This window comes from Dioscorea cayenensis, chromosome 11 (assembly GCF_009730915.1).
Source record: "Dioscorea cayenensis subsp. rotundata cultivar TDr96_F1 chromosome 11, TDr96_F1_v2_PseudoChromosome.rev07_lg8_w22 25.fasta, whole genome shotgun sequence".
Taxonomy (NCBI): domain Eukaryota; kingdom Viridiplantae; phylum Streptophyta; class Magnoliopsida; order Dioscoreales; family Dioscoreaceae; genus Dioscorea; species Dioscorea cayenensis.
The window spans coordinates 18,114,123-18,128,222 of NC_052481.1; the positions used below are offsets into that span (position 1 = coordinate 18,114,123).

At 34.9% G+C, this 14,100-nt stretch overlaps 1 protein-coding gene across 1 annotated transcript; it reads left to right on the plus strand.

The window, feature by feature from the left end:
* Window positions 1-530: 530 nt before the first annotated feature.
* Window positions 531-8,492, plus strand: LOC120271943 (auxin-responsive protein SAUR50-like). Its single transcript, XM_039278628.1, has 2 exons — window positions 531-1,020; window positions 8,463-8,492. The coding sequence occupies exon 1, from the start codon at window positions 688-690 to the stop codon at window positions 1,006-1,008; it is 321 nt and encodes a 106-aa protein (XP_039134562.1). The 5' UTR covers window positions 531-687; the 3' UTR covers window positions 1,009-1,020; window positions 8,463-8,492.
* Window positions 8,493-14,100: the final 5,608 nt, after the last annotated feature.

Genomic DNA, 14,100 nt, shown 5'->3' on the forward strand with positions numbered 1-14,100 from the left:
TATAAAACTAGACAACCGTGATATCTTATATACAAGAAACTAGATAAGTCAAAATAGATAATTCTCTTTTTATTTATAAATCAAATTAGGTGAGTGAATGATACTTATCAATCTTTATTCTCTCATTTTTTTTTAATCTAATATCAAATCTAACTTAAAAATAACATATTTGGTTGATTGAATTCATTAAGTCATTTATATAATTATTAAAATATTTATTGAATCTATTCAATTCATTATATATATATATATAATTTCCAATAAATTAAACTAATAAAAAATCAAATTAGAAAGAGATAAGATTCAATAATACAAAGACAAGAACTTTTAACACAAACCCAAAATCATACATAGCTGCTTATATTAATTATATAGAGTCAATGAATGATAACACACAAGAGAAAGAAGAGGGGCCATGGTTGCCCTTAGGAAGGGTAACAGAGGTAAGAGTGATTAAAGCCAAGAGGCCCTGCCATGTCCTTAAGCACCAACACACACCCCAACACCCCCCTTGTCTTGTCATCCTCCCTCTCACGTGCCTTTGCCTCTCTCCCTCCTTCCCCTTTCCCTTTATATATACACACACAAACACACTCCTCCCTTGCACTCCATTCATTCATTCTCTCTCATACAACCAAACACATATAGAATTCCAAAAAGAAAACAAAACAAAGAAATAAAAAGATCATGGCTCTGAGGAAGTCTAACAAGTTGCCACAAGCTGCAGCACTGAAGCAGATGCTAAGAAGGTGTTCTAGTTTAGGGAGAAGACAAGGCGTTGGAGCTGATGAGGATGGACTCCCCGGTGATGTACCAAAAGGACACTTTGCTGTTTATGTTGGAGAGAACCGTAGCCGTTTTATTGTTCCTATATCTTATCTTTCTCACCCGGAGTTTCAGTCTCTTCTCCGGCGAGCTGAGGAGGAGTTTGGGTTTGATCATGATATGGGCTTGACTATCCCTTGTGAAGAGGTTGTGTTCCGTTCTCTCACTTCAATGCTCCGGTGATGATGATGATCATCATCTCCTTCTTCATCTTCAGCATCATCACTTGAAGATCAAGAAGAGTCATGTTAACTTTATTTTTATTTTTTACTCTTTTTTTTTTCTTCTTTTTTTTTGGTTATTTGTATGATGATGATTCTAACTTGATAGAGAGCATGAGAAAGAGGGGGTTTGGAGGTGGGTGGATTTGTATATGCTTAGCGGTGTGCGGTGGCGCCGCCCTAAGGTTTGCTTGAATCTAATGAGATTGATTAAGAGTTATAGTAATCAAGATGCTCCTTTATTTTCCATTTTTTATTTTTTATTTTTTATTTTTTTTTTTTGAGGAAATGAATAAATTTTTGGTTATTTACATTATTCATTATTATGTATGGGGAGTGATTCGACTTTCGTATGAAATCCATGCATGAGGAAGGATTCGACCTTTTGTATGAAATTCCTGCACTTTACCGATATGTTATATTAATTTTGACAGTTATTTTGAAAAACTTCAATTGAAGTTGAATTTTTATGTGTAAGAAAAAATAAAATAAAAGATTTATTAATTTTATATTTAAATTATGTGAATTGGTTTGATCAGTCATGCAAGAAAGATTAATACAAATAAATTAATAAATGTGGGAGGGAAAGATTGATTAAACTTGTCTAATTTAACTATAAAATTATTTTCTAATTAAAAAAATAGAATATTTACTTGTTTGATTTTTTTTTTCTTATTTCTTGGATTTGGGATTTTTATACTTATATTAAGGGAAAGGGAAGTAAATGAGAGGAAAAAAAATTTATTAAGAAGATATTTTATAAGGGTGAACATCAAAACTTGCTGCTTGTGTGCAACTTGCATATGTTATGGCATTTTGATCGTTGATGATAATGTGAATTTAGTCAACAAGTATATGATTGGTTCTAGCTTCTTTTTTCAGCAAGAATAACTATTATTTTGGCTTTTAACTTCTTGTGCAATGATAAGGGAATCTTCAACAACAATAATATATATATATATATATTTTTGAAAAATGAATAAATCATTATAACAATAATATATATATATAATCAAAACAAAAAACCAAAATAACAAAGGAGTAGATATTAAAAGCTTATTCTTATTTGCAAATATGCTATACACGTGAATGTTGTTTATTAATATATATGTATGTATATATACACATAATTTTTTTTTTCTTAAGAAAACGGCTAGCGCAGTTGAGGCGTTGTCACGGGTAGAGAATTGATCATCTAACTCTCACATCCTCACCTGGTGATATTGACTTTAGATAGCAAGCATGCACTTACAACCGATGACTCATTATCACTATTGTATCCAATGAAATTCGAACTTGATATTTTTTAAATGTCTCACATTAGTTTTTTGCAATGGTACTAATGTCTCTTGGCCATGAGCTCTTTGATTACATAAAAAAATCTTTTCCACTCAAATAGTAAATAAATATATATATTTTTTATGAAATATGGATAAGCCACATGTCTATGGCGTATATAGGCATAGGGTTAATATCTCAACACACACATGTTTTCACTATGTGTGAGCTGGGTTTAGATCTGTCTCTTTAACATAACACTCTATACATGTGATGAGTGTCGATAAAAGAAAAGGTGGTTAGCCGTAGTAAATAATTAATGTTAATAAAAAAATTAAAAGATATTGTTATTAAAAAAAATAAGCCAAAAGATATATTAATTTAAAAAACCTAAGACAAAAAAGTATGAAAGAGGTGCATGATCAGCCATTAAGATTTCAGTAATTTGTTTGACTACAAGACCTTCAACATCCCATTACTTGTTTACATCTTTCCAATGCAAAAAGTCCTCCAACCATGATCCCATCACATACATACTTTCTTTTGTAGGGCCACAAGTTAAAGCCTTCATGTTGTTGGTGGCCGTAGCTTTCTCTTAGTATAATGGAAAGAATCCCAACTCTCTCTCTCTTTTCTTCTCAACCACTGATGTCTTCTTCTTCATCTCTTCTTGCTTTTATTATTGCTCTCAAAAGAGAATTTCTATATATGTATATATAATTCTTATTATAACAATAGAACTAGTCAAAGATCCTCTTATAAATGTATATATATACATTACAAGCTAGCTCCTCCTCTTATTTAAAACTATAGCCATCTTGTCACTAGTATATATTATGCTTTTGCTATATACCATGTTCATGGGTGGTGCGTGTCAGTATGAAGTGCAGTCCTAGACATTGAGAAAAAGCAAGTAAAACAGCAAGAAAGAAATTAGATGAGAATCTAAGCTATATTGGAGGAATTAATTAAAGTTAAGCTAGCTTGAGTTAGGTTGTTCCTTTAATTATATATATATATATAGTTAATGGTCCCATTTCATGTGACAACCCATGTGGGAGTTGGTTTGGTAATACCGGTGCATTATCAGTTTATGCACTCAAGCAATGTCCTTGTTAGTTATTTTAGATCTTTTGCTAAGATTTTGAGTAACTTCCTTTGCTTGTTCATGAATTTTTTTTTTAATAAAATAGATAAATTATTTGCCTCAACCATCGTGAAAGAGTGTTATCTCTCAGTCTCTCATGACTTACCAAGAGAAAGAGTTAATTGCCATTCTTCTAATGCCAAAGTAGTTTTTTTTGAGATTGTTAGTGTGGGTATTTGTCTTCAATCCCTATTTTAACTATTATTTTTTTTAAATAATTATTCTAATTATTATTAATACGTGTGGTTCTTATAAAATAAAATACAATATCTATAATAGTAATATTTCAATTATAAAGTTCATCTTCTGTTGAAATCACTTTTGTGTGCCATCCATTGATAAATGTGAAAGTCTAATTATAACACAACTGTTTACCTATATGCTGTGAATAGATATAACAATTTCCTTGTGATATATTTATTGGTTCATTTTTGTCAAAAATTTTTAAAAAAATTATTCAATCAGTTAAATTGTAACAATTATAATTTTTTTTATCATAATAGGAGATATATATATATATATATATCCTGTAAACCTCTAATTTTTTTTTGGACATATGCTAGTTTTATGTAGTTACTTTGTCTTTTCCCTCTTGTTTAATTTGACCAAATAATATAATTCACACTTATTCCAATCATCAACATATATGCAAAAGTTAAATGCAAATCTTAATAATGGATTAATCCATTAAGGTCATACTATTTGCTTGTAAAGCATTGTCATCATAAACTATTAATGATAATTAATTTCAACTTTTGTGCAACTTGACTAATTAGAGTAACTTTTTATAAAGAGTTTGTTATCAGTAAGTAGTTATTTGCTATAAATTAATTAACCTTAAATAAAGACAAGATTTCGCCTTCTTTTCTACAAGATCTTGTCTGTTATGAGCTATGATACAATGACCCCTTGCAAATGCCTTTTTGTCTTAACATTTGTTAATGCTTTTGCTTTAGCATCCAAAGCACATAAATAATGTGCATTATTACTTGTTAATTAATTCCGTCTTGTTTAAACATCAAATCATGCTTCAAATAAATCATCAAGATACAAAGTGCATATATGTGAAATTCTACTTTTTTTTATTTATAATAAAAGATCCAAACATTATTTTGTGTGTGTGTGTGTGTGTGTGTGTGTGTGTGTGTGTGTTTTGAATAAATGTGTGTGTTTTTTTGTTTTTTTTTAAATATGTTTCTCAAGAAACGGAATGTGAAATATCACAGGTTGTTTGGTTGGTAGGAGTACAGTTTGATGAATGGAACTGATTTATGACCTAAACGGATTAGAATGAAGATTGCTGGATGATAAATCTTTGTTAAATTGATATATATATATATATATATATATATATATATATATATATATATATATATAATTCCAAGTTGCTTGAGCAAATGGCTAAGGCTGTGCAATCAACTTTCTTGACAAATAATGAAAGAGATTGAAGTGATATACCGACATTAAGAGATATATACATAATAGATAAAAAGCAATTATGAGAAAGCTTTTTTAAAGGTAAAAAAAATATTTTAAGTCGGCAAAATTAATATGTCGATATTTTTAATTAATTAATTAGTTAATTAATTATTTTAAAATTTTTTTATCTATACCAAATTAGGAAGAAGTATTGTGAGTTCATTATTCTTAACAAGTGTTTTTTTTTTGCATATATAAAAATTTGAATTAAAAATCATTTATTTAAATCAACTAAACATGTATCATATAGATCAATTAGGCTGATTAATTTATATTTTTTATATAATAAATTTGGTTAGAATTGTTTTTTTATTATTTTTATAAGACTTGCTTGTTATTTTAATTTATTAAATAAGAAATTATCCAAGTCCGCGTGTCCTTCCAACATACTTATTATCTAGTTGGATTTTTTAAATGTTTCACTAAATTGCAATTTGTCCGCAAGATTTTTTTTAATTTAAAAATTTATATTTTTTTAAATTTCGATTTGACGTGCATAAATGGCCAACTCTACTTTAAAATTATGACATATTTGTGAGTAATATAGAGGCTTTCAATTTAAATAGGTACCCCTTGTGAATTTCAAATATTTCTAAGCAGCCCCTCCAACTTTGCCAAACTCTGGACACCTCTTCCTTTATTATTTAAGTTCCCTTTTACCCCTACTGTTGACTCAAATGGGTCAATGTTATGAAATTTTATTTTTGCTTTTGAAAATGGTGGGAAAAAAACCGCCCAATCACATCATGTGTTTGTTTTTTTATCAATTCTTCTTCTTCTTCCTCTCCTCATTTGGTTTGTTCGATTTGAATTCTACCGGTTTCCTGATAAGGTGAGAATTTCTTCGATTCGAGTGCTAATTTTCACGGCGCTGACTTCTTGGAAATCGGTGTTAGCTCAGCTGAGATATGTGAGCGATGAGATCCCGATGTTTCCTATGTCATGGTGAAGTTTATCACACCAATGGATATAAAACGGTTTGTCCAATAGAAAATGATGTCGACTTCCAGCGGATGTGTCACGTGTACTCCATCTTCAAATGCATCGCAGTCGATCCTGTCGAGACCGATGATGTGCCATTGTTGAATCCTACTGAAAACGGGTTTTTCTCGTTGTAATATTCTTTTCTTTTATGTTTATCTAGTTGTATAAGTTCATTACTGTTTAACTGTGCCATTCTCTGTTTAAATATATATATTACGTTTTCATTTAAACATTGTCTTCTTCGTTTAATATAATTGTCAGTATGTAACTATTTGAATTAACGTTTAAATTGATAATTTACTATTTAAGAACTTTATGTCTATGCTTAAAATATTTATCTTCTCCGTTTAAACTGAAGTGTTGGCAGGTGACAGATGGCAAGTTTGTCGTATCCCGTGCACAAGAATTAATGACGCCATTAAATGTTCTTAAATTTAACATAAATATCGGAAGACCCCTTCCTCGTTAATGAGAAAAGCTCGGTCCCCTGTGTGTTTCCCTTTTTTTTTCTCGGATCTGAAGCGTCAACCGGCTTGTGGACTTCACACCATAAATGAGAAGGAATACCCCTTCCCCTGGACACCCCCTCCTCCTCCTTTGCTTCTTCTCGGATGAGTTTCTTTTTCATGTGTCCAGGATTTTCACTTCAGCTAGACCACATTTTTGAGATCAATAAGTTGAACTATCTTTTCTTGCCCAGGTCGAAATGCTCGCGTAATTGCCTGAATGCAGAAGATTCTCTAGCGGAGGATGACGGGGAAGCAATCAAGCGGGCGTTTCGACTTGGGCAAGATAAGAAAGCTTTCACTTATTGCTTCATTGCGGAGGATTTTCCAGAGGAGGATGACCGTGACACATCCTTTATGATGGATTTGATATTTATCACTTGAGATTTGTTCTTATCCTTTCAAATCTTTTCCATACTATGAAAACATCATTGTCGGTGTTTAAATATGTCGCTTTTCGTTTAAATATACTTTTTCCTATGTAATTATCAGTGTCTTTGTTTAATATTGTTTAAGTGTTTGTGTTCTACATTATACAGGTTCAAGTTGATGTGTATGTTATGCAACCGCCGTGAGCATTCGAAGGTAGAGATACTTGTTGAGGAAAGCCGAAATCTTCATGCTGGTCGTGGTGTCGATGATCTTAATAGACGAAAGAGGATCGAGTCGCAAGTGTCCGAGGTCCGACTAGGCATTGTAAATGTTTAAATATTTAAATGAAACACGCTTATTTGAGTGCCAACTTTTAATATTTAAACATAAGGCATTGTAAATGTGTAAATTATCTTAAATGAAACAAACTTATTTGAGTGTCAACTTTTGATGTTTAAAAAGAGACATTCTCTCTTAACGTTTTAGTTAAACATTTTGTTTAAATAGAGACAATGTTTTTCAACAGATAAACTTAGAAATCAAACAATGAAAATGATATTTAAACAACGTCGGGGACTCATTCAATTTAAACAATAACATTAAACAGTTAAATCAAAATATTTAACAGATTACTTATGTGTTTAAACAATATCGAAACTAGTTAAACAGTGAACAAGCTGCTCAAGTGTTCTCTTGATGGAGGCTCTGTTAGTGAACACAATGTCAGTAAAAGCATTCAATTTAAATAATAACATATATTTTTAACAGTAAAATAATAATATTTAAACGGTTTACATATGTGTTTAAACGATATAAAAAAGTCATAAACAGTGGACCAATATTTCAAACCCTAAGTCACATTTGTTAAACATAAAATGTTCACATTTAAACAGAGACTTGTGGGACATCCTCCATCAGCCACTTGTGCGTCACTTGCGCCCATGCATATCATCCTATAGCAGGTAGGTCATTGACATAGTCAACTATCCAGTTCTGAACCGAGCAGGACGTGTTTGGAAAGAGAATTATACCCATGAGGTACACCATTAGGAGCTTGACAAATTTTTCTTCTTCTCCCCTCTGCTGATGGAGGCTCTGTGTCTCTCATAGGTTTTGGAAAAAAATCCATTTGGAACACAATGTCAGTGAAAGCATGCAATTTAAATGATAACATATATTTTTAAACAGTTAAATGATAATATTTAAAGGTTTTACATATGTGTTTAAACGATATAAAATGGTTTTAAACAGTGGACCAAAAGTTTAAACACTAAATCACATTTGTTAAACATAGTAGTTTGACATTTAAACAGAGACTCATAATAAGGTGAGAACTTTCTTTCGACTGATGACAATATGGAAAACGAAGAAGAACTTCGAGCCAAGGATGCCCGGCAGAAAAGAAAAGCTGAAGTGTTGGAAAGAGGAAGAAAAGTATAACCGGCGCTAGTAATGATTGTCTCTAGGGATTACCCCTTTTCGATCACTTCAAGTTAGTCCATGTTATGAAATACCTTTTTTGCCCTTGAAAATGGAGGAAAAAATACCGCCCAATCACATCATGTCTGACCTTTATGCATACAATTGTGTATTTTTTTTGTTTGTCTTTTTGCTTGCTTTTTGTGAAATAAAGTTTAGAAGGCTGTTTACATCATCATCATCATCTTCTTCTTCTTCTTCTTCTCCTCATTTGGTTTGTTCGATTTGAGTTCTGTCATTATATTATGGAGAGTTTTTGTGATATTGCTAGATACAACGGGGAGGAAAGAGTGCTAATGTTCACGGCGCTGACTTCTTGGGAGTCGGTGTTAGCTGAGATATGTGTCACGTGTGAGGGTGAAGTTTATCACACCCGATGGATATAAAACGGTTTGTCCAGTAGAAAACGATGTCGACTTCCAGCGGATGTGTGACGTGTACTCCATCTTCAAATGCGCTGTAGTCAATTTTGTTGTCGAGACAAACGATGTATCATTGTCGAATCCTACTGAAAATGAGTTTTTCTCGTTGTAAGATTCTCCTCTGTTATGTTTATCTAGTTGTATAAGTTCATTAGTGTTTAACTTTTCTAATCTCTGTTTAAATATATTGCGTTTTCATTTAAACTTTATCTTCTTCGTTTAATTTATTTGGTATTATGTACATATTTGTATTAACGTTTAAATTTTGATTTTATCATTTAAACACATTTTATCTCTACTTAAAATATTGATATTTTTTGTTTAAACTGAAGTGTTGGCAGGAATTCAGATTCTGCGAGCGCGCCCGGTCAACCCCATGGCGATCCTGACGATGTGGGATGCCTTCCTTCCTGGTCAGATCATTCTGAAGTGTTGTCGTTCGATATCGGATAACGTTTTGAAAGCGTTGAACATTTCAGGGACGCACTTCAAAATTTTGCAATCAAATGAAATTTTGACTTCAAATTCATAAAGAACGAAAAACACTGGGTGACTATGGAATGTGCTGCCGTTGGTTGTGAATGTCGCCTTCATGCATCAAAAGAATATAATAAAAATACTTTCAGAATAAAGACAATCAACTCGTCACACACTTGCGGTGGTGGACTAGGATTGGCCTCACATCCGAAAGCGTCCATAAAATGGGTAAGCGCTCGAGTGATTCAGAAACTCAAAGACTGGCCCTTGTATAAAGCCATCGACATTCAGAAGGACATGTTGCGGGAACATGGTGTCCACATTCCATACAAGCAGGCTTGGTTGGGAAAAGAGCATGCCCGAGTGGTCCTCGACGGCAGTGACATCTCTAGCTATGATTTGTTGCTTTAGTACGTGGATAAGGTGGTTGAGACAAATCTCAGCAACATTGCGATTGTGGAAAAAGACGGTGAGCGTTTTAAACGTGCATTCTTTTCTTTCAGAGCGTGTTTTGTGGGATTCAAGAGGGCTTGCAGGCCACTGCTGTTTGTTGATGGTACCCACCTCCTTGGAAAGTATCGGGGTACTCTACTGGGTGCCACATGCAAAGATGAAAACAATGGTTTCTTCCACGTCGCATTCGGTATTGTCGACAACGAGACCGATGCCAATTAGACTTGGTTCATATTCAAGTTAGGTGATGCTTTATACGAGGAAGGATATTATTATGAGATAATTACATTTGTGTTGGATAGGTCCAAGGGTCTTGTAAACGCTATTGCGAGAGTCTTCCCTTCTTCTCCACATGCATACTATCTTCGTCACTTTGAGGCTAATTTTATGAAAGCCAACGTCAGACTTGGGAAGGCATTGAGGGAGGATTATTGGTCTATATAGTTTCATATTGCGTGGGCATCCACGGCTAAAGAACTCGATGATACCGTGAATGAACTGCAGGCCACATCACCAGAAGCCCATCACTGGTTGATTAATAAATCGGATATGGCACATTGGTCGAATTATCTATTCAGAGGTGAACGTTGGGGTGAGATGCATTCAAATGTCGCAGAGTCATTCAATGCTTGGATCAAAGAAGCTCGGCATTTACCGGTGACGAAAATGGTCGACTCTATAAGGTATTCGAATGTTGATTTACACTTAAGAATTGATCTTATCTTTTAAAACATTTTAGAAATGTTCAAATATTATTGTCTATGTTTAACTATCGACCTCATTGTTTAACTTATAATAATATTGTTTAACCAATTGTGTTTATGTTTAACTATCAATGTATTTGCTTAAGCTTGTTTGAGATTTGTGTTCTACGTTGTACAGGTTCAAGTTGATGCGCATGTTATGCAACCACCGTGAGCAAGCGAACAAATGGAGACCTACTTATGCCCGGATATACATTCGAAGATAGAGATACTTGTAGAGGATAGCAAAAATCTTCGTGTTAGTCGTTGTGTCGATGATCGTTATGAAGTGATTGAACTGTGTAGTAACTTTATAGATCTTGCCATCAGAACATGCTCATGTCACAGGTGTCAAGTTTATGGTATCCCGTGCAAACACACTTGTGCTACAATAATGCAGACAAACACCAACGTTCATCGATTTATTAGCGGCTACTTCACCGTCGACAATTACAAACTGGCGTATAAGGAAGTTATATTACCCATACTCGACGATGACAAGCCTATGGACGAAAATCGTGAACTGCGTCTGCGGCCGCCTGTGACGAGAAGGCAACCTAGGCGTCCTAGACGAAAAAGGATCCAGTCGCAAGTCTTTCAGGTTCGTGAGTTACATTACAGCCGCTACCACGGCTCCGGTCACAATCGCAGATCTTGCAATGAAACTGTCACCAACTAGCCATTGTAAATAAGTTGATTTTTGAACAGAGAAACTCTTATTCTTAACAGTTAACATATATATTTAAATAGAGATATTATCAGTTTAAACAGACAATACTTATTTTAACAAGTGACTACATTATTTTAAACGGAAACACTGATTTTAAACAAGAAATTGAAAGTTAAACAAAAAAGCTGTAAGTTAAACAATGAAACTGAAAGTTAAAAAAAAAAAAGAGTCAAGTATATAAGTATAGAGACTAGTAAATTTACATTGACAAAATTTGTCATGTTCTTCGAAAACAATGAATTGAATTTAAATTGGTTTACTTTTGAAAACAAACAAAAACAAGGAATTCTATTAACCCGCTTTCGAAGATCCCCCTTTGTCAGTGATGCCAGCTGCCCTCCCCTCTTTAAGTATGCGGGAAACATACTTTAATCTCAGATAAGGGACGTCCGTCTATGGTAGCCGTAGCTTCTCATTGGCGAGTAATTGCTCGATAAACCACATGACATAGACGACGCAGTCGACACTTTCTTGTTTTTGTCGTGGGGTTTCAATATCGTGAACTAGTGGGTACTTTGCGGTCGCCGACTAGCCGAACTCCATATCGATACAAATGTCAAATAGCCTCCGCTGTGGAGGTATATAAGTTGAGATTAGAATACTGGTTATTAACCAAACACTATTAATCAAGCACAATTTATTAAAGAACTTACCATTTCTAACGTGTCTTTATCGTACCCCTCGCTTTGGCATGAAGAATAATGCCTGTATTCTTCTTTGTTATTGTCAAGGACCACAACATGGAAGTGGTCATTCATGATTATCGGGAGGATGACAATTTCAATATCATGCAAGTTGCGCGCGGCATCTCCGATCATAGCTATAGTGGTTTTATGTGCGTCGTCCTGCTTTGACATAAACAACGCTAGTGGTCGTGTGATGGAGGCGCTTCTTATAAGGATATGACACTATGCTCAACGACTTTTGTATTATACATACGAAAGCGTCCATCACATCGTCTGAGACCATCTCCTTCCCCTCAAGCAGAGTGAATAGTCTGGACTGTGTGGTGCTGAGAGAGTTATTCTTCCACACAACAGTGCTGCAGTTAAACGGTAACAGAGATACTTAAATTAGATTGTACCTATTTAACTGATATAGCAAATGTTTAAATGATATTGCAAATAATTAAACGGTATATATATAAATTAAAGGTTAACATATACGTTTAAACAATAACTTAAAAACTTCAAACTTACTTGTCCATAGGGCATTTGAGGAAGATCCTTATCAACTCATGTTCGTGTTTGTTGAGGCATGATTGTCCAATGTATTTTTTCTTCTTCAGAATAAAGACTTTCCGAACTTCGTCTAATTTTTTATTGGCAAGGATCATATCTCTCATTGTCATTGCGATGGCGTTCCCTTGCCCCTCGTCAACATTTGTTTTGGGATCATCATGTGGCACTGTTGTTGACGGTTATCGGTGTTCAGCACCAGCAGCATCTTTCTTCGATGCGGGCACGACGACAACATCAACCGGAGACATATCCTTACTTGTTTCTTGTTGTTGTGGGATTGTGTCTGCCTTCGATGTGGCATTGTCGGCCGTTGGTTCCACGGTGACTATGATTTCGTTGACAACGGAGTCAACGATCTTCTCAACCGTGGCCACGGCAATAGCATCAACGGGAGACACAACCTTAGCTGGTTCTTGTTCTTCAGGGATTGTGTCTATCTTTGATGCCGCACTATCAGTCACCGGTTCCAGCGGGTCAGAGATTTTGTTAACAACAAAGTCAACGATCTTATCAATAGCGGGAATGGCAACATTATCTATAATCTCCTCCACCGTGACGGCCATGTCATCAACGGTAATAGCATCAAGCGCCGATGGTGCTAATGTTGTTTCATCATCAGCCGATGGTGGATACAGAGGTATTATTGTTTTCCTTTTTTTGCAAGTCTCTTCAAACATGGCTGTCTTGGAATGGCCATCCCGATGAAGTCATCGTCGTCAAATTCCGATGCCTCGTCCATCCCGGGTGCTTCATTTGTTCGGAGGGACGGCGCAGTCGATTGTGACCATCCTTCCAATGCCTCAACCCGAGCGACAAGCTGAGGGAACTCGATCATCAATATCTGGCACACCTGCATAAGAGTAGGAGAGGGCTTCTCCAGCGTCCAGGAATGCGTGCGCGTGTTGGGCTGGAAGTAGGAGAACGGCGTCGAGCGTGCACGAAAGAGGTTTCCCTCTCATCTTACCTTCGAGCAAGTGGTTCCGGAGCAATAGCATCCACCCATCGGTTGGCCCGAGCAAATATATCTTCATCAGCATTCGCCGGAACCAGCTCAAGAAACTAACATATGTAAACCAAACAATCTTAGCGAAATCATTCAGTTTAAACAATAAAAACTATATTTAAATATTTAATTTATATATTTAAACATTATAGCATAAACGTAAACAGAGAACAAACTGTTTAAACTTTTAATAATACGTTTTAAACAGTAAATAAACATAGTTAAACGCTAAATAATATGCTTAACCATTAACTACTACTATTTAAACTTGTTTCTATCGTCGCTTGCTTCCGGTAAGTATTTTCACCGTAGCACAGCATCCTTGGGATCTTGCCGAAACGGACTTTCTTTCCGGTTCTGGCCAGCTCGTAAAACCAGATGTTAAGCATGACCGAGCAAACCTTAATATACCCTGTGTTGGTCTTCTTCCCCCCGCATCTAGCTTGCACTCGAGTGGCTGCTTGTGGAATGTCCTCCATAAGCCACTTGTGCGTTGCTTGTGCCCATGCGTATCACCCCATACCAGGTAGATCATCGACATAATCAATGATCTAGTTCGGAACCGAGCATGAGGTATTTGGGAAGAGGGTTGTACCCATGAGGTACACCATCTGGAAATTAGCAAAATTTTCTTCTTGTCCCCTCTGTCCAACAAGTTGCTCAAGAGTGATCTTGATGGAGTCTCTGTGTCTCTCGTAGGTTTTTGATAAATACCTCTCTTCGAAAGTTGAGCGTGTTTT